This window comes from Branchiostoma lanceolatum, chromosome 17, assembly GCF_035083965.1.
Source record: "Branchiostoma lanceolatum isolate klBraLanc5 chromosome 17, klBraLanc5.hap2, whole genome shotgun sequence".
NCBI classification, from domain to species: domain Eukaryota; kingdom Metazoa; phylum Chordata; class Leptocardii; order Amphioxiformes; family Branchiostomatidae; genus Branchiostoma; species Branchiostoma lanceolatum.
The window spans coordinates 6,097,861-6,119,233 of NC_089738.1; the positions used below are offsets into that span (position 1 = coordinate 6,097,861).

The 21,373-nt window shown below is 40.5% G+C and overlaps 2 protein-coding genes across 2 annotated transcripts in view; one reads left to right on the forward strand and one right to left on the reverse strand.

Moving 5' to 3' along the window:
• LOC136422608 (high affinity choline transporter 1-like) overlaps positions 1-21,373 on the reverse strand; it is a 111,323-nt gene that overhangs the window by 65,706 nt on the left and 24,244 nt on the right. The window lies entirely within an intron of this gene.
• LOC136423255 (high affinity choline transporter 1-like) lies at positions 620-20,204 on the forward strand. Its single transcript, XM_066411364.1, has 10 exons — positions 620-964; positions 7,201-7,314; positions 7,827-7,982; positions 8,773-8,921; positions 9,721-9,924; positions 10,945-11,098; positions 11,499-11,713; positions 12,948-13,044; positions 14,206-14,377; positions 19,720-20,204. Exons 1-10 carry the CDS (start codon positions 787-789, stop codon positions 19,982-19,984), a joined length of 1,704 nt encoding a protein of 567 aa, XP_066267461.1. The 5' UTR covers positions 620-786; the 3' UTR covers positions 19,985-20,204.

Genomic DNA, 21,373 nt, shown 5'->3' on the forward strand with positions numbered 1-21,373 from the left:
AAGTCTTTTACCAATTTAGTGTAGTGCCTTGGATTCAAAGTATTCCAGGCAAGATATGTCTGCGACGGGGACTTCGTCAAAAACCTCGATGAAGTCGAGTACTGCAAAATCCACCTGCACCAACTATGTCATGAACTGTTAGTATCAGCTGTGTTCGTATGGATCGCTTGCCCTGAATTCGTGTTGGCAATCCGTAAACATATTGTGACTTTTGAGGTCAGTGAGATGTTAGGTCAGCATGATATAAGCACTCAACCTGTTTAAGGCATGTGACACCTGGGGGTTGGCTACGTTTTAGCAGTTATGTGCCCGTAACTTTTTATGTATCCATCTGTTTTGAACAAAATTTTGCCAGGTGATGTAAATAACAAATTTGAAAAAGGGTCACAACATGAAAATTGTCGGTCTTTTATTTTCGGGGTGAAAAACTATTTTTTTTCAAATATTGATGCTTGTGCCCACTATGGAACGACTGTTTAACAGAGTTTTCTGGAGTAATAGATATAGCATGATGTGATGTCTTGTAAGAGCGGGCCTATTGCCTATATAACAACATAAGGCTGAAATTTGGGCGAAAACACCGTCACATGCCTTAATGCACCTGAATAAACTTTGAATTGGTGAGAGATTGTTTACTGGACGCTGATTGGAAAACACTTTGAATTGATAGTTGTTTTCTGATAAAAACTTTACCTTTTCATTCTGTAGTCTTAAGTATAACGGAGTGAGATTGACTTCAACAACAGTTCTTTAGATACACTTTTGGCGGAGAGGACTTTAAGCAAAATGGCTGTTAACATCCCCGGCATTATTGCAATTGTGGTGTTCTACTTGTTGATCCTGGCCATCGGGCTATGGGCGGCGCGCCGAGGGCAGGCGAAGAAAGACGAGAGTCCCGAGAGCCAGCAGGTCATCCTGGCGGGAAGAGACATCGGGGTCTTCGTCGGTTTCATGACCATGACTGGTGAGTGTTTTTTTGGCGACGTCTTAGGGGCGGAGACATTTTTTTACTGTATAACGATCAAAATGAAAAAAAATCAGAATATTCCACGAATGCATTCCCCTGGGAATTCATTTTTGGCTATTATTTTGTAGGCATGGTCTTTCAACAGGGAAAACTCCCCTTTTTGGCATGGACAGGGTTCTAATATGTATTCACTATTGAAGTTATTCACTGGTGAGTTTTTTTCCTTTCTTTTGTCGTTCGTTACAACTAGAAAGCCTCTAGCAGGCACCACAGGTCGCTAGAAAAATACTAGAAATTGGCCAAATAGACGGGTACATGCCAGAGGAGTTGGTTCACCAAAGAAGTTACATTAGGTCGCAAACTGTTACTTCGTTGGCGGAACAACTCCTCTGGTATGTTATCCGTCTATTTGGCCAATTTCTACTATTTTTCCATCGACCTGTGGAGTATGCTAGAGGCTAACAACTAGATAGGATTATAAGTGGGTGGTAGCATAGGCGGAAGGCAAAGGAATTTCTATTGAACTGCCTGTAGAACTGCACGCGCGTGAACCGAAGTGAAGTGGGCGCGCCTAGGCGGGTTGTAATTAGCGGTTTCTAATTAGCGGGTTTTGTAATGAATAAATGAATGAATGACCTTTATTGACGTACATACGTGCCCTGAAAGACTAGGTACATGTCGTCTAAAATAACATGAACCCAACTAATATGTATGTGACAGATACAGTGAAATATATACAATACATAGCTTAACCATTAACAGTATACCTTCCCGGACTGATAAATCTGTCAACCTGGGGTCCGCGCGGGTACCAACAGTGTTTCTTTGTAATTTCAACAAATCTTCAGTATAGAAAAAACTCATATTTGGGGTAAAATGACGTGTGAACCTCTACGTCCACATTGATTAAAGAAAGCAAAGCATGTTTACCTATTTTTGTGTGTCTGGAATAGAAGAAAAACAGAAATATCTTATTTTTACCTTTTTCAATTGTTTTGTCCGCATTTGTATGCGCTTTAAGTTATAACGAATGGGTGTTTTTGTATTCAATTACTGCTTTAGCAATGATGTAGACGAAAAAAATATACTTAAGATTAAATTCTAAGGAAATTTTCAGCAGATTTCATAGAATTTTAATCATAAATATGCCTTAACTTATTTATCTATTACCCTGGGGCCCGCGTTAAACCCAATACTATTTCAAGAATTTAGCATTTGATTTTAACGGTGGGAACGCAATTCCTGGCTTAAATTTTAGTGACCAAATATTAGCAATGATGAAAATTTAGCTGTTGACTAGTAACAGTTAAATCAGCTAAACTTAAGTTACAGTTAAAAAATCAAGAATTACAATACTTTCTCAGAGTAAAGCTGCATCAAAATTTGTTTGAAGCCTGATAAACAAATCTCCTCCTCTTTCAACTCCTCTTCTGTGCAATCACCCTGCCAAAAAAATAGAATATCCCAAAATACCCCTCCCCCTGCTGACCATGCAGTAGTAACACGTATACTAAACTGTAGGTTGTTTGTGCCTAGTATAAAGAGACAGGGACGTTAACGTTTTGGGGAAGTTGATTAATAGGTGAGGACCTACACCATCTTAATAATGCTTAACATCTCATTTGTGTAAGTTTTATCTCATGCCCGATTCCTGTTTTGAACAAAAAATTTGAAAATTATACGTCATTCCAAGGAGGTTTAATCTTCCTTGGTCTTTCTATTTGACATCATGGTGGAAAAACACATGGTAGATCCACGGAGATGTCAAATTAGAGCCCCCTAAACGGTGGCCCTGTCAGCTTCCCCTCCCTGCTGGGACAAGGAGCGTGCCATCCCCAACTAGGATAGTGGGACCCTGTAACATTGATATACAGTTCTCAGTTCATGTGTCTTGAAGCGCCATTGTGAAAAGCACTGCCCACATGGTAACGTTAACCCAACATGTGGACAGTATCCTCGTATTTACATGTCCTCGTATATAGGTCTTCATCCAAAAAATAGCAAATTGAAAGGGAATTTCAACTTTTTCTCATTAATCATGTAAAGAATGACCTGATTTGCATCTATTTATGTTAATTATCACTTATCGTTTCTACCTGTCCAAAACAACTAAGATCCACCAAACTCTGCTTGAGTTAGCCTCCTCCAAAATTTAGATTAAAAAATGCCCCTTGTAGTACCGTAGGAACCCCCCCCCCCCCATAAGACCCATCTTCGAACTTGACCTTTCTTTTCCCAACCCCAAATAACCTACTAAATTTCATCACGATCCATTTAATTTCTCTTGAGTTATGCCACCAACAAACAAACCGACAAACCCAAAAGGTCCACTGCAGCACCAAAGGAACCCCCCAGAAGACCCATCTTCGAACTCCTCTCCACAAATCCCCACCAAAAATATACCCTTCTGCTTAGCCTACGGCTAAGGCAACTATAGACATAGAGTGAGATTTAAAAAAAAAGGCTTTCACGAATTGTGCGTGGTGAATTTTTATTCCTATGTCCTACAGAGAAGGGGCAGAGAATTTGCTGAAAGTCGGCCGAGTAAATGCCATTTACTTAGTTTGTGTATCAAGACCATTATTTTGCCTTAAACAAATGGTTTAAACAAATGTCTTCTTTGTACCAAAGCGAACTTGAGAAATTTATCAATGTTAAACAACCCTACATGGATGCAGCACAGACAGCAAACACTTTAGAGGAGGTAATTTCAGATACGCAAAGTCCTTCAGACGAGACAGCAGAAAACAACAAAGATACTGTCAGATACGCAAAGTCCTTCAGAAGAGACGAGTCAACTTGCGGCGACGCGGTGGCGTAGCGGCAGGGTGTTTCGCCCCAGAACCCAGAGATACCGGGTTCGAATCTGGGGTTCCCTGACTTGTCCCGTTGACGTTGTGCCCTTGGGAAAGGCACTTTACACGACTTTTCCAACTTTAATAAAAATGGGGAAAATGAGTACCTAGGTTTGGTTAAGGACGTCCCTCAGATAGGACGTTGAATGGAGGTCCCGTGTTTGAGGAGAGCCACACCTCGAGCACGTTAAGGAACCCAACACACTTATCTAAAAGAGTAGAAGTCCTTCCCGGTGTGTGTGGATCATATTAATCTGTCCGGATATGCAGCTTGTACTCTTCAGAACAAACCTGGTGTGTTACGCCTTGATGCGGTTTACCGGGTATGCCATACAAACAAACAAACAAACAAACAAACAAACAAACAAACAAACAAACAAGTCCTACTGGTGACCAAAAAAAGCAACATTCAAAATTTAAACTTTCTTCGATTTTGCATATGCATGTAGCGTCACTTTGTGCTTGACACTACAGATGTGAACGGTGGTGTACGTCCAATTACCGATTATAATAAGACAGTCAATATCTTATGATAAGACAGTCAATATCTACTAATCAATGCTAAGTTTGGAAACAGCTTTAGTTTTCAAACAGATCTTTAAAATCTTTAAAATCTTTATTTGTTCAAACCAACATCGCAGAAGTACGATCAAGAAGCAAAAGCCATATATTGCTGTATACGTAGCTTTTCGTTTAATTGGAATATCTTTAACAGTTTCTGACTGGGCCTTACATTAAGCCGGCGTCACAATTCATGCGAGCGTCGGCCGATCGCCCGAATTTCGCCGAATTTCAAAATCGCCCGAGCGTCGACCGTATTTTCCAATGAAAATCTCGGGCGACGTCCGTCGAACACTAAAAACTAAAAATCCCCCATGAGATGGTACCATCTCTTGGACATGGACGAAGTCAGTATCGACTAACCTGGTAAAAGGGCAATATTTGGACCAACTTATATTGCTAAAAATCGCCCGAAGCCCGCGTAATCGACAGGACGTCGACCGTACTTCGGCCGAAAATGCACATTTGAAGCTCGCCAACACGTCGGCCGAGCTGAATTTATTATTTGTGACGGGGGCTTTAGAACAGAACTCAACCTCAGATTCGGGACTGAGCTTGCAATCCAAAACCCGCCTTGCTAACCAATTCAGCAGTAAAATGGAGAAAGTTGAGCTGGTAGCCATCACAAACTTGACCAATTCACAGACGTCAAACAATCTTTTGTTCGAGTACAAAACCAGACAAATGTCTGGAGCTCACAGCATTTACCTCACTTAAGATAAGTCAATATAACCTCATTTGAATCTGAATGACAAATATGATAACATTTGACAAATATGATATCATTTGACAAAATGATAAAATCGGAAGAAAGTGACAAAAACCTACCAACGCTATCATTATCAAACAATTGCTCTCTTAACACGGTCAACAATCTCGCGCAACGCTATCATTATCAAACAATTGCTCTCTTAACACGGTCAACAATCTCACGATAAGAAGGAGACAGTCAACACACACAAATATTTGAAACTCTTCTACAATAGAGCGACTCCTACTTACGCATACAATAGGTTGCATGGGAGCATGGGTTAACAACTTTGGCAAACAGTCAGCCTAAATGTGTGCTCATATCTAGATAACAGCTCTACACTATTAACTGCAACTTGTGTATGGGATAAATTCAGCGTTAAAGTTATACGGTAACCTTCTTTGTACATTGTAGGATTTTAGTCCTGCGACGGCAATAGGCAATATGATTTTCGAATCAGCGCTAAAAATGAAATGCCGACCCCAGACAGAAAGCCTGCAAACAAAGCTAGTTTATTGGCCACACCAATCTTATTTGTTGTTTTTTAAATTTGATTTACAAAAATGCTGAACTAGAAGATTAACATGAAAACAGTCTGAGGGAAGGTTTTACACACAGTTTTAGGGAGCGTACATGTTCATGTACATAGAGTCTTGCTCAAATTTTAGTTGAAATGTACAGAACCAAGGAACTAACTTAGTATGGCCTACCTGTGCACAAAACGTGCTATTGTAAATGCAGAAATATCTGCGGTGGTTTTACGTTCGCGGTTATCGCGGTAAACTTTCAGCGCAAACTTTAAACCACCGCGAAACTTTTTGCCCACCTATGACTGTAGTACTGCTATTGTTTCAAACGCGGACTTAAAACCACCGCGATCACATTATTTTTTTTCCTACCGCGAAGTAGAAACCACCTGAACTTAAATGCATTTACAGTAATAGACACACCAGAAGTCAGCAAGTAGAGACTGGAATGTTGCAGACTGCCCATATTCACCAAGTTATCCAAGGGGGTCTGCATGCCCTTTTCCGTAAGGCAGAGGAAAGCTATTTGATCTGACCTACCAGCAAACCTTTAAATGTTGTTGGCAGAAATTCTGGGTAAAGGATAGCTGGTGCCTTCCTGAATCTGGCATAATTCGTAGAGAATCCTCACAAATTAAGCGTTGAGTGTCGTCCCCCATTAGATGTAAAAGTTGTTTCTCAAAGTAAGGTTTTCTCAACAGTTTCATATTTTCATTTCAATTCCAGGTACAAAATGTTGTCCTTCAAACCTTCTCGTGGAAAAAGATCTCACCCCCCCCCTGAGGTAGCTATAATAATGAAGCACGATTGACACCTACTTGTTGCTTACTTGACCTATTGGAAATAATATGATGTACTAAACGCAAAACAATTGTCTTTTTATATACAATTTTTTTTTTGTGGAATATGAATCGTACACTGTCTTATTTACGTTCATGGCTAGGGGGTAAGTAATCTATGGAGGAAGAATCTTCTGTGCACAATTGCTCGCCGACACTACAGAAAGGAATAAGGTGATAGTGAGAAAATGTATACTGTACTACAAGCTGCATATCCAGACAGATTCATATGATCCACACACACCGGGAAGGACCCCTACTCTTTTCGATAAGTGTGTTGGATTCTTAAACGTGCTTGAGGTGTGGCTCTCCTCAAAACACGGGACATCCATTTAACGTCCTATCCGATGGACGTCCCTAACCGAAGCTAGGTACTCATTTTCACCTGAGTGAAGTGGGGAAAGTCGTGTAAAGTGCCTTTCCCAATGGCACAACGTCAACGGGACAAATCAAGGAACCCCGGATTCGAACCCGGTATCTCTGGGTTCTGGGGCCAAACACCCTGCCACTACGCCACCGTGACGCCACTGATGTTTTGAACAAGGTACTGATGTTCAAAGAAGCTTCGCTCAAAAACTCCACATTCTCCGAATGCCAGGGAAAATCCGATCAGCGCCCTGTCACCAATATCTGTTTTCAACATGTTTGTCTTCAGCAAAGTTCAAACAGAATATTTACAAACATTGCACTGCTTTCACAGCAACATGGGTGGGAGGAGGTTACATCAACGGAACAGCGGAAGTGATCTTTGACCCCAAGCAAGGGCTCATCTGGTGCCAAGCCCCGTTCGGATACTCCACTAGCCTCCTCCTTGGTAAGCGGTGTCGTTTAATGTTCAGTAAACTGTTACTGTGGACAGACATCTATTTGGTTCTTCAATCATGTACCAGGCACCGTTATTTCTTGCTTGCAAATATAGGACAGTGTATTACAAAAACATATTCACCGAAGACTCAGTACATATCATCAACTGTGATACTTTGATATTATACCCTTATGAACATTGTCTTGAGCTTGGGTAGAGTATGTTACTAAGTAGTTCCCAGAATTGGTCCAAGTATCATGATATATAGTTGCTGAGCAATAAAGTTACAATTGACATGTAAATGACAACGATTTTCGAACTTGACCTTCCTTCGCAGCACCGCTACACACCTACAAAACATCATGAAGATTCATCTAAGGTTTCTCGACTTATGCTGTTGACATAACGTTACATGCAGACCCACCACATAGTTGGCGTAACCAAAAACATAATCTTACATTAAAAAATGTGTAGAGCAAGTAAAGCTATTATTGACATGTATATCTGGTCTAAACAAACAGGCGGACTTTTCTTCGCCAAGAAGATGCGAGCCGCGGGGTACGTGACGATGTTGGACCCGTTCCAGCAACGGTACGGAGAGAGGATGGGCGGGCTGCTCTTCATCCCCGCCCTGCTGGCAGACATCTGCTGGTGCGGCTCCATCCTGGCTGCTCTCGGTATGGTCTTTGTTACCTTCATGGAGAACGGCATAGATTTGTACTTTAATTAAAACAGTTTCGTCCATTTTTACATAGTTAACCCCACCCTGTCCTCAGCGACTATTTTCTTAGTCCTTGAGTGGTTGTTGAATCAGCTGGTGTGTTACGCCTAATGGCGGTTATACCGGCTATATAGATACAGATACAGAATCCAGGTTGGACTGGTACCATTTCATTATTGTTTCCATCTCCAGGGCTGACAACAAAGTTACCTGCCCCCGTTGGAGCCCATGATAAGAGGCACTAAAGCAAGGCCCCTTATAAGTACTTACTTTCACTTCAATCTTAAAAATTCTTCTCCACCAGAAAATCACAAGGGTATCCTTGATAAACATGCAAAGAAAACAGCTAGGGGGTTGTGCAGCTCGAACTCCGAGAAACGCCCCCCGGAAGTAAACAGACTCTACCTTTGACCCAGTTTTCGCCTGTATCCATCCGCATGACCCAAAAACTTAAATCTGTCTATACGGCACATTAACTGCTGAACTAAACAAGTTTCAAGCAAATTGGAAAGATAAGACCCTACATGTACTTGTACATGTTCCTTCGAACGCAAAAAGTCTCCAGATTGGGCAAACATTTTCAAGGAAAAGAAAGGTTTTAAAGGTTTTAAGTAGGTATTATCAAGGAGGTTAAAATTGTACTATAAATAATTCCCATTTTTAGGCATCCACCGTGCAACGCGAATTTGGGGTCATCCCTATACTCATAAGCAAAACCACACCATTCATTCCATTCCTATCTTCAGGTACTACCTTGACTGTCATCCTTGGGCTGGACGTGAACGTGTCAATCATCATCTCAGCCGCCATTGCCGTTTCCTACACGCTTTTCGGAGGACTGTTCTCCGTCATCTACACTGACGTCATCCAACTGATTTGCATATTCATTGGGCTGGTAAGTTGTTTTGTATCAATCAACCAACAAGAAAAGGTACAGGGCACAGAGGTGATGCACTCTAGCAAGCAGCTCATATCACCTGGAAAGTGGTAATCAAATGTGAAAAAGACAAATACACTTAAAATTTCTGTCATCTTCTTATGGGTATACGGGCTTGTTCAGGTATATATAGTTCAAATCAAAGGTAGGGCCTACTAAGTTCTATAAATTGCTGAGAAGATTCAAGACAAATAAAGGTAAAATGCTTGTTAGTTTCTTATAGGTATACGGGCTTGTTCAGGTATACAGAATTGAAATCAAAGGTAGAGCCTACTAAGTTCTTTAAATATATCCGAGAATTCGAAAGTTAGAGACAAATACAGGTAAAATGCCATACGGACCTGGGACTAGATTACTTGTAAGTAGACTTTGGTTTAAGATGCAGGTGCTCGTGCGAAAGGTGTGTGAAACGCAGTTTGTAAGTTCCCTTGACGTTATGGAGATGTTATGGAGATATATAAGAATAGTTTTAGCAAGGACAGTGTTTTCTGTTTCATTTCTTACTTCACCCTCTCCATTTTCATCTACTGTAAATGCATTTAAGTTTGCGTGTTTTTATTTCGCGTTCAAAGCAATAGTGGCGACACATTCATAGGCGGGCAAAAAGTTATGCAGTGGTTATAAATTCGCGCTGAAAGTTCACCGCGAAAATCGCGAACATAAAACCATCGCGAACGTTTCTGCATTTACAGCATCCTAATTATGATACCGCATCATGAACAAAAATAGATATGTTATTTTGTGTCTTATTTTTCAGTGGATTTCCGTCCCGTTTGCCCTGACCAACCCTCTGGTGTCTAACATCGGCACCACCACGTGGACCCGGCTCCTCTACACACCTGTCAGTAACTATAACGAGTCCGCGAACATCACGACATTCAACGAGACAGAGACTTACGGCTGGTTTGGCGAATGGGACATGAAAAGAACCGGATATTGGATCGACCATGCCTTGTTGCTGGTGAGTACAGGTTGGCGGTAACGTTATGTGTTCCAGACAGTGTTACTCTCGAAAACAGTGTCAATGGACCAAGATTCGTACTCTCCAAGCAGAGGTTGTTGGGAAAAATTGGGACCTTCATATACCCTGTTTTTTGTCCGCAGTCCCCAAGTGTTGGGCTTTGTCCGCAGTCCCCGAGTGTTGGCGAGGGCGGAAATAAACGAAGCATATGATAAGAAGGTCACACTCTTTCTCAACAACATCTGCTTGGAGAGTACAAGATTCCTATAACAAACCGAGATTTTATACCTAAAAATATGCCCATTTTTTGTCCGCATTTCCAAAGTGTTTTTTTTTCCGCCGTCCATGACTGTTGGGTAGTGCGGACAAGAAAAGGGGCATATGATATGAAGGTCACAATTTTTCCCAACAACTCTGCTTGGAGAGTACAAGATTCCGATAACTAACCGAGATTCTCTATCTTAAACAAAATGCTTCCATGAGCAATGTTCTAAAATATGATACTTCAACGAGCTAAGTTCTTCGGAAGAACTGCAATGTTTTACATCAGTAAATTAGCGTAATGATAATAATAATGACTGTTTTTAGTTAAATCGATACACCTATTTAACCAAATCAGTGCACGTCTTGAGCAGAGTTCATCTTGACCCATTCTTGTTCGTTGCCTTCTATTTTCCTAAGATATTTCAACACATGGGTCTCCATTCTTATGTTCATATTTAAGTACAGCTTACAGTCATCTATAAGGCTACTGAGGAGCCCCTCGCGGGGCCTTGCTTGTCTTGGTCTGAGTTTCTTGCTGAACACAATGTTAAGAGTTTTCTGTGGCGGGGTGTTTAGTGGTATGCGGTGCATGTTGCCGAAGAGAGTTCATCTACGACGGTGGACTTCGTTTGGTAGTGGTGATGTTTTACCCTTGTTGTATAACTTGGTGTTACTGATGCAGTTGGGGTAGATGTGACCTGTTCGACTTAGTGTAAATGCCTCTAAAATTATTCCCTTTTTTTGGGCGTGTACCAGGTGTGTGGTGGGATTCCATGGCAAGCCTACTTCCAACGTGTCCTCTCTTCTAAGTCTCCTGCGCGTGCGCAGTGGTTGTCCATCACAGCCGGCATTGGTTGTTTCATCATGTCCATCCCTTCTGTACTGATCGGTGCTATTGGTGCTTCTACAGGTGTGTTTGTTTGTTTGTTTATTCATTTGTTTATCTATTTATCTATTGCCAAATGCTGCATTACATTACACCGACTCTCGAGGCAGCGTAGCTGATATTGGAGAGTCGACATTTATGGACAGACAGATACATAGGCAATGAATATTTACACAACACTAGTTTAGCAACAATGCTACAATCAATCAAAGATTGTTAAAGATGACTTTTAGAGACCATTAACGTTGAGCCGAAACTTATATCTTCTTCGTATTATTCTCAAATCATTCTAATCAACATTGTCATGTAGATATATCGTTTTAGTTTGTGTCATGCTAGAATTCAAGCTACCAACTAGAGAAAATTCCAAACATTGGCACATTTCGTATCTTCAATTTTGTTGTGTTTTGTTGTCTAATGACAGACTGGCCTGAGACGACATACGGCAGGGACCCAGCCGTTGAAGGAGAAAAACGGATGATCCTGCCCCTTGTGATACAGTACCTGACTCCGACGTGGGTGTCGTTTTTCGGACTTGGCGCCGTGTCAGCTGCCGTCATGTCGTCCACGGACTCTTCGATCCTGGCCTCGAGCTCCATGTTTGCCAAGAACGTCTACAAACCTCTCTTCAGGAAAAAGGTACGGATAATTATTTCAACGCTGAGTAATACAGATCTATTTTAATCTCCAAATAGATCTTTCGGTTGGTAATATACCTACATGTATGAGCAGATGAGAAACACTATCTGCCTTCCAATGTCTACAGCAAAAACACAAACCATCTGCCAGTATCTAGGAGCAGAAACACTTTCCATTGGCCAGTATCCATGAGCAGAAACGCTATCCATTGGCCAGTATCTAGGAGCAGATAGAAACACTTTTCATTGGCCAGTATCCATGAGCAGAAAGACTTTCCATTGGCCTGTATCTATGAGCAGAAACACTTTTCATTGGCCAGTATCTATGAGCAGAAATACTTTCCATTGCGCAGTATCTATGAGCAGAAACACTTTCCATTGGCCAGTATCCATGAGCAGAAATACTTTCCATTGGCCAGTATCCATGAGCAGAAACACTATCCATTGGCCAGTATCTAGGAGCAGAAACACTTTCCATTGGCCAGTATCCATGAGCAGAAACGCTATCCATTGGCCAGTATCTAGGAGCAGATAGAAACACTTTTCATTGGCCAGTATCCATGAGCAGAAAGACTTTCCATTGGCCTGTATCTATGAGCAGAAACACTTTCCATTGGCCAGTATCTATGAGCAGAAATACTTTCCATTGCGCAGTATCTATGAGCAGAAACACTTTCCATTGGCCAGTATCCATGAGCAGAAATACTTTCCATTGGCCAGTATCCATGAGCAGAAACACTATCCATTGGCCAGTATCTAGGAGCAGAAACACTTTTCGTCGGCCAGTATCCATGAGCAGAAACACTTTCCATTGGCCAGTATCTAGGAGCAGAAACACTTTCCATTGGCCAGTATACATGATGAGAAACACTTTCCATTGGCCTGTATACATGAGCAGAAACACTTTCTATTGGCCAGTATCCATGAGCAGAAACACTTTCCATTGGCCAGTATCCATGAGCAGAAACACTTTCCATTGGCCAATATCCATGAGCAGAAACACTTTCCATTGGCCAACTGTTCATATATAAATACTGCATTGCCAACTGAAAGATCTGTATGAAGATCAAATCTATCTTAGAAAAACGATTGCAAGCTGGTATTGGGGGACAGGCCATGAGAACTCAAAGATGACAAGCTCAAGAATAGTCAACTGAGGTAAGAGAATCAATTATGAAAAAGAAAATGAAAGTGATTTTAGGTGTGAATAATGGTATATTGATTGTATTTCACAGGCGTCGGAGACAGAGATTGTGTGGGTGATGCGGGTTGCTATCTTTGTCGTGGCTGCTTTGGCGTCTGTTCTGGCCATCACCGTCAAATCCGTGTATGGTAAGAAAGATGCAAATCGTCACGTCTTCGCTCACTAAGATACTTGGATATATCATATAAGGTAAGGTAAAGCAGGCATCCTCAATTGAGGTGAAGCATAATGATTTTTCAAGTATAAATGGTTTTATTCGCAAATTCATACAGAGCTAAAACAACATTGCAGCCTAATGATACAAAGTAAAAAGGCTGAATTACGCAGTTTCAGGGAATACACAACTGTACAAAATATCATCAATATTTACAAACCTAACCAAAACTGAACAACAAGGATATGTAGAAACGGTAGTAGGGTGATTACACAATAGGTATAAGTAGCTAGTGGTAGTGCAATGCTGCTTCACCACGGCTCGCGTTTTGGGCCAAGCACACCGGGTCACCTCAACTCTTCTCGATAAGTGCGTTGGGTTCTTTTACGTGCAGAGGTTTGACGCTTAAGGCTTACGCCCGAAGCTCCCTCATACACGGGGCCGCCGGCTTAACGTCATCATTCGAAATATATTCGAAATATATTATATAATGGTCAGAAAATGAACCCTATTCAGCTGCCTGTGACTTTCACCAATTTTAAAGTTATGTGGACAAATATAATTCCAATTATGTTACTTAATTGTCAGTTCACAGCATAATTCCATAATTTGCATAGATTTGCATAAAGAGCCCTAGAACCATGATGTCCCACCGGGACCATAGGACGTCATACCTTAACAATGATCAAAAGACATCAAGTTATCATTCTATGATACTGAACTAGATGTATAAAGGGTGGGCTGCGACACCACTTTTTATCAGGTTTCTCCCCCTGGACTATATTATACCCACGAATGTCCTTCTTCATTGCGCCGTTATCATTATATTTAATGACGACTGATGTTTTGGTATAAGGTTACAAAGTAAAACCAAAACATTTTCGGCTTTAAAATGTATCCCACAGCATAGCAACCCTATGCACCCGTCGTTACTGTACCTTATACGAGTATTAACAATGACAATGAAGTTTATTGCATATTCATGTCCGACAAAGGGCTAAATGAGTTAGCATATGAAGAAAATACTACGAAAACTACGCTATGTCTTATCTAAGGTTTACACGCTTCTTCCCTCTTCTTGAAACATGTGTAGACAACTTCACATACTTTTAACATAGGTCCTTCATGTCTGTAGGGTTGTTTGTGCTGTGCTCGGACCTGGTGTACGTCGTCGTCTTCCCCCAACTGGTCTCTGTGGTGTACTTGAAGTTCACCAACACCTACGGCTCGCTGTGCGGCTTCATACTAGGGCTGGTGCTTCGGATCGGGGGAGGAGAGGACCTCCTGAGTGTTCCAGCGTTTATCAAGTAAGCTTGCCAGGGGTAGTTAGCCTCTACCATGCTCCAGTGGCGGCTGAAAAAAGCAGGGGTTCTCCAAATAGACAGATAACATTCTAGAGGAGTTAGCCAGACATTAAGAGCAGCTGTCTGTAAAAACCAAGCAAAATGAGAAAAAAGTGGCCAAGTTCAAAAAATGAAATTTTCTTAGATTTTGTGTGGTGGAAGGGTCTTGGCCCAAACCTACAAAAATGCGAAAGTTTTGGGTCGGAGGTTACCAGTTGCCATGGCAACGGCCATTTTTCAAAATGGCGGATTTTCGCCTTGTGAAGGCCTCTCTCTCGCTCAAAATGGACCATCTTTGGCCTACTGTAACACCCACAAATGAACAGAAATGTAGCTGCCTCTAACATATCATATTATCCATATCTTAACAAGACAAATGATATAAAGTGTTGCTCGAAATGTTTTGGCTGTGAGATGCAACAAACGTTTAAAGATGACCTGTTTTTGTAAAATTTCAAAATTGACAAAACGCCATTTTTTGGACGTTTTTAGCAAGCAATACCTCCTTAAAAGGCACTTCAAATTTGTTGAGTTTTGGCACAACTCTAGTTTAGACCTTTATAAATATCATATTAAAAAAGATGTTTGGGTTCTCAATTGGGCGGGCCACAGTGACCAAGAGACTAAGCCATTATTTCCATTGTAGCAGAATTTCAACTACAGAATTGAAGGTGAAATAAACATGTGCAACTTGGTGATTGAGATAAGAATGACTTTTCTTTAACTTTTTTATGCTGCAAGAAACCTGCCTGGCACTTAGAAAAGTATTTTGTAACAGTTGACTGTTGGTTGCCATGGTAACGGTCATCTTTGTTGTTAATGATGGATTTTCACATGGTTGTATTAGGAAAACATCCCTACCTGCTGATTGCACTGGAGATATGGACATAACTTTTATATTTCCATATAGCATGGTTTTCAACGTTTCATAGACCAAAAGTTCAAGATCAAGCATTAAGATTAAGAGGGTGTACTAGGGGGTTATCAGAATCAATGAAATCAGAATTTTCATCTTGCTAAATTTTAGTCATTTTTAAGGGGATCCCATCATTGGCAAAGTTGATGAATGGTTTTAACATTGTTGGAGAGAGGAACATCTATTGAGTCAACAACTAACATTGTTTCGATGTGACACGCATGACGGGAGTCGTGACTTAAGGGTCTTTATGTGTATTTTTTGTGTTTTGGGACTGATATTAAATAAGTGAGGTAATCACGTCTCACTACGGTGTGAGCTATGGCCATCTTTGTGTCGCTGTGTGAAAACCACGGATAGATGCCATGAAATGCTTACAATAATTAAAAATGTTAATTAGGGCACTACATGGGGTTTATAGGGACACTTGAAATGGAATAAAGCAGTTTTACACATTCTATTATTCTCTAAGACACCAATCACTAAGTTACTTTCTCAATCATTTTGTGTATTATCACTATGTAGTACATAAAGACAAAGGGTAGGCATGCATTGGGGTTATCATGACTCCACATACCAGGGGTATAATACCGTATAGGTGAAAATATTGATAAAGATAAAAGAACTAAGGCGCATTGCGGAACACTTCTGTTTACCACTTCCTATGTTAAGACTGACCTCTTACGTACATCCACTGGAGAATATTGTAGACACATTTTAGACGTTTTATCTTTGGATAGTTTTGTGAATTCTCCGAAAGTGAATACTTTCTGCATCTGTGCTAATTTTGACCTACAACTTGTTACTGCAGGTCAACCTACATGTATAGCTGAAATAGAATTTTAGGCTTTTCTTAAATCAGTGGCTTTTGGTTTCTTAAATAGTAAAAAAACTGTATATTGTTGATATGATACACGTAAAAAATTCTGAAGGCACTCATCGCTGAGGTACTCGGATATAGGATATACATTTTTTTGTTTCGCAAGGCCGTTTGCCTCAAATTCATTGTGACAGAATGCATAAAAAGTATGCAGTAAATATAGAATAATTCTATAAAAAGAAATCTTAACTTTATTAGCATAAATAGTCAAATCAAAGTATAGTCCCTGACAAAAATACAAGGCCCCTCTTAAGCTCAGTTCATTAACTTTGTTTCAATGAGCTATTGGTTAAAAGTACTACTTCGTCTTCAATTTTATGATGGTCTACTCATTATAATTTTCAGATTGTATAAACAATCTTAAAAACAACTGTCTCCGCATATGGGTGTATCATATCAGATGCATAGCGTCCTACTACTCCCCTTTTTTGTCAGTGGGAGCTGCAGAAGGTCAAATACTTTACTGTGCGCATAACTATGACATTTACCTTGTGAATATATCCGTCATTAAGTATGGCCGTTTCACATTTATACAATGATATAGGCGTAAGAAATAATGATATGCAATCATATACTTAAACAATATTGTTTGGAGGCAAATTACAATTGATATTTATAAGATATTAAGGGAGGCTATGATTATCTGTAAGTGTATGTCTTGTGTGCTGCACATGTACACATTGTCCCGGTTTTTATTTGGCTTTTATTGTGACCCATGTATGTTCATATTCTGTTAGTAGTTGTATTGGTAATTCATTTTGGAAAACCAATTAAGAGAGAAAATAAAAGAATGGCCGTTGCCATGGCAACCAGCAATCAACTGTTATAAAAAATTAGAAGTGCCTGGTAGGTTCCTTGCAGCATAAAGGATAAAAAAATCATCTTATCATCTCAATTTCCAACTTACCAATCCTGAAGACGAACCAATTTTGAACCTTTGACAGACTGTTACCATGGTAACCAGCTGTCGGTCCTGAAGAAACCTACTTTCCTAAGTGATAGGTAGGTTTCTTTGTTACAAGAAAAAAACGTCAGATTTCATTTTCTTTACATTATATAGCAAAGCTATGGATGTTTTCCTCCTACAACAATGTGAACATCCACCATTAAGAACAAATATGGCCGTTGCCATGGCAACAAGCAGTCAATTGTTACAAAATACTTTTCTATGTGCCATGCATTCATCAACTTTGCCCATGATGGAAGAAAACGCCCCTTAAAAATGACTAAAATTTAGCAAGATGAAAATTCTGATTTCATTGATTCTGATAACCCCCTAGTACACCCTCTTAATCTTAATGCTTGATCTTGAACTTTTGGTCTATGAAACGTTGAAAACCATGCTATATGGAAATATAAAAGGTATGTCCATATCTCCAGTGCAATCAGCAGGTAGGGATGTTTTCCTATGTGAAAATCCATCATTAACAACAAAGATGACCGTTGCCATGGCAACCAACAGTCAACTGTTACAAAATACTTTTCTAAGTGCCAGGAAGGTTTCTTGCAGCATAAAAAAGTTAAAGAAAAGTCATTCTTATCTCAATCACCAAGTTGCACATGTTTATTTCACCTTCAATTCTGTAGTTGAAATTCTGCTACAATGGAAATAATGGCTTAGTCTCTTGGTCACTGTGGCCCGCCCAATTGAGAACCCAAACATCTTTTTTAATATGATATTTATAAAGGTCTAAACTAGAGTTGTGCCAAAACTCAACAAATTTGAAGTGCCTTTTAAGGAGGTATTGCTTGCTAAAAACGTCCAAAAAATGGCGTTTTGTCAATTTTGAAATTTTACAAAAACAGGTCATCTTTAAACGTTTGTTGCATCTCACAGCCAAAATATTTCGAGCAACACTTTATATCATTTGTCTTGTTAAGATATGGATAATATAATATGTTAGAGGCAGCTACATTTCTGTTCATTTGTGGGTGTTACAGTAGGCCAAAGATGGTCCATTTTGAGCGAGAGAGAGGCCTTCACAAGGCGAAAATCCGCCATTTTGAAAAATGGCCGTTGCCATGGCAACTGGTAACCTCCGACCCAAAACTTTCGCATTTTTGTAGGTTTGGGCCAAGACCCTACCACCACACAAAATCTAGGAAAATTTCATTTTTTGCCTTTGGCCACCTTATGCTTGGTTTTTACAGACAGCTGCTCTTAAGTTCAGTTGACGGCATCAGGATTAATTGGTCAACTAAACTCAATTACCTCTTAACTCCTATGGCCTGTGATCTGTCAGCCTGGTAGTAACTGGCCAGGAGATACCAAGACGCTACAATGTTTGAAAGCTTTGAAACATTGCGATGCTGGGATTTATTAAGTCCTGCATGTAGCCTTACAGTGCGAATGAGGCTAGTGCTCCGGTTGGGGGGGGGGGGGGGGAGAGAGAAAAGACCTTCTGCATATTCCAGCGCTCATTAAGTAAGTTTTCCAGAAATGCATCATACTGACGTGTCAGGATTAGTTCAGCACAATGATATTTGAAACTGTACAGCGTTGTGATTTGTTAAGTCTTGATCTTGCCTTAAGCCCCAGTTAAACATAGCCGAACATGGCTCCCGACCACCAGTCAACCAAGGTTGGCGATCGGTCAAAAGCAGTCTGGCCAGTTAGTCAAATTGAACTAAAAAACACACCCTTACCACTACTGACTTACTTCCAAACACCATGGCACCAGTCAATCAGCAGTCAACCTATTCCAGACCTCCAGTCCACAGCTGAATGAAATTTTCAAAACATTCGGTTGACGCAGCCGAGGACCAGTCATTCGTGCCGAACAACAACCGACCACAGCCGACCAAGGTCCCGAAACATTCCAATCCATGGTTGCAATTGGGGGAAGGTCGGGAGGCCATGTTCGACAAAGTGTAACAGGGGCTCTACATACAGTGCTAATGCGAATGAGTGGTGAAAGTGGACATATACATAACGCTCGTTCTCGTTAACATGTACACATTTTTGTAACTTCCGTTAAAGTTTGAAGTAAGACATTCCTGACATTAAGATTGCCACGTATTAGGTACCAAACTGTCTCCTTTATGACGACTTAAAACTTTTCTGGCTTTTAAAAGCGACAGTTTGGCACCTTATCTGTGGTATTTCTTTTTGTCAGAAACGTCTTACTTCAAACGGTAACGGAAGTTACAAAATTTAGACATTTAGATGAGAAAGAGCGATAGACATGTGTGTGTATGTTGACAATTGATTTCCTAAGGCAATTTGCATGTCATTGTGATTATGATTGCCTACCTACCTACCTAGTCCCTTGACCTCCGGGTCGTTGGGGGGACAAGGTAGCAGTGAAGATGGAGATCTGTCTCCAGGCTCGTCTGTTTCTTGTAGTAGCCAGCCTTTCAGACAGGCTAAGGGACGTCCACTCTGCGATGTTATCCTGCCAGGATTTCCTCTGTCGTCCCCTACGGCGACCTCCTTCCAGGGTGCCCTGCAGTATGGTTTTGGCCAGGTAAACATTAGTGATGTACGCTGTCTTTTCTACCCTCTCCAAGGTACCCATTTTACGACGAGACTACAGGAAAGCAGCTTTTCCCCTTCAGAACCCTGGACATGGTCTGCAGTTTCCTCACGATCATCCTCGTCTCGCACTTAACCAGGCTGCTCTTCGAGAAGGAGAAGATTCCGATGAAGTACGACATTGCAGGGTGCTTCAGCAACACAGTCGAAGAGAAGCTAGCTCCGACCGATGAACAAAACATGGATAAGGGGATTATCAACGAGCAGTACGAGCCAGAGGCTACAACTACGGCCTTATAGTTGAAGCAAGCACCGCAAATTATACATAGATTTTCACTACGTATATCATTTCTTCTCTACAGTAGATTTCAGCCATTTGCATTACTGTTAATAGCATATTTCGGGGATATGCATAAAATTAAGAAAACCCAAACCATTTCCCATTCACTCCGTTATAGATAAAATTGTATAATTGCATTAGACATTTTCGCATACTCCTGCTATTTGCAAAATAATGCCAATGGTAACTGGAAAAACCGATTGAACATGTCAAAGGCAATAACTCGTATGGGCCGTATGCAAATGTCACTAAGATGTAAATCGTGTATGGATAGTTTCTATGGTAAGACAACACCATAGAAACTTTTGTTGTCCTTTATGTTATTACGACTCCATTGCCATTTGCTGTGATGGGATACAGAAGAGTAGAATTGCCATTATTTTGCTAAGTTTGCCATTCTTTGCACACAAAATGTGTAAATAAACTGATGATATGCTTATGAATTCAATATGTTACATTTTGTATAACCTGGGAGTTAGTGAATTTGACACAAAGTGTGTGTGTTTCCTTTCAGTGTTATCCTGGTAACCACTACAACCCCTCCCCCCCTCAGTGCCCCTCATTTTGTCCCCTAGGTTTAATGGACTATTCCTTATAGTTTCATAAAATACACTAACAAATAAGTTATGCAAATTAGCGGATTCTAGAATTATCAAAACCTGGAGTTATCAAAATCCTCTGAAATAGACATCCCAAAATTGGGCAAAATCAATTGATCTATGTGCCCATGCAGACCTAACTTTTAGGATAGGGTGAAGCTACCTGATGATGTGAGGGCTAGGCGTAAAAAGCAATATGAAGGAACATTGTCAATTGTGTTATTTTCAAAGTTGACATTTTGCTTTGGAAAAGAACGACCTGCCTTGTTAGATATAACAACTTCTGTTTTCTTCACATTTACCTGGAGCTTCTATTTGTTACAAAAGTCATTTAGTCCATTAATAGCAGATTGCAGACCTTTGTCTGATTCTGAAAACATAACAACATCGTCTGCATACAATAAACATGAGACATATAGATTACATAAAGTAGGTGGCATGCACTCTAACTTAACTAACTTTTTAACTAGATCATTGATATCTCGGGAGCTATGATAGGTCTGGATTCCAGGCTACAACAGAAGCCGACAGTAAACGGACTGCTTATTACGGTTGGAGAATGAACTAACGTACGTCTCCGGGTCGCGTAACACGTCCACACAGGACGCCACCGCATTTGATGTCACCGTGGGCTATTCCGATCCCCTCCGTTTTCAGCGACAAGTTGGTCATACATGTCGTAAATGATCGAAAATGGCACCGAGAGAAATTCTTGAAAAGCTGGAAAAATATCAACTTCATTCAGCACTA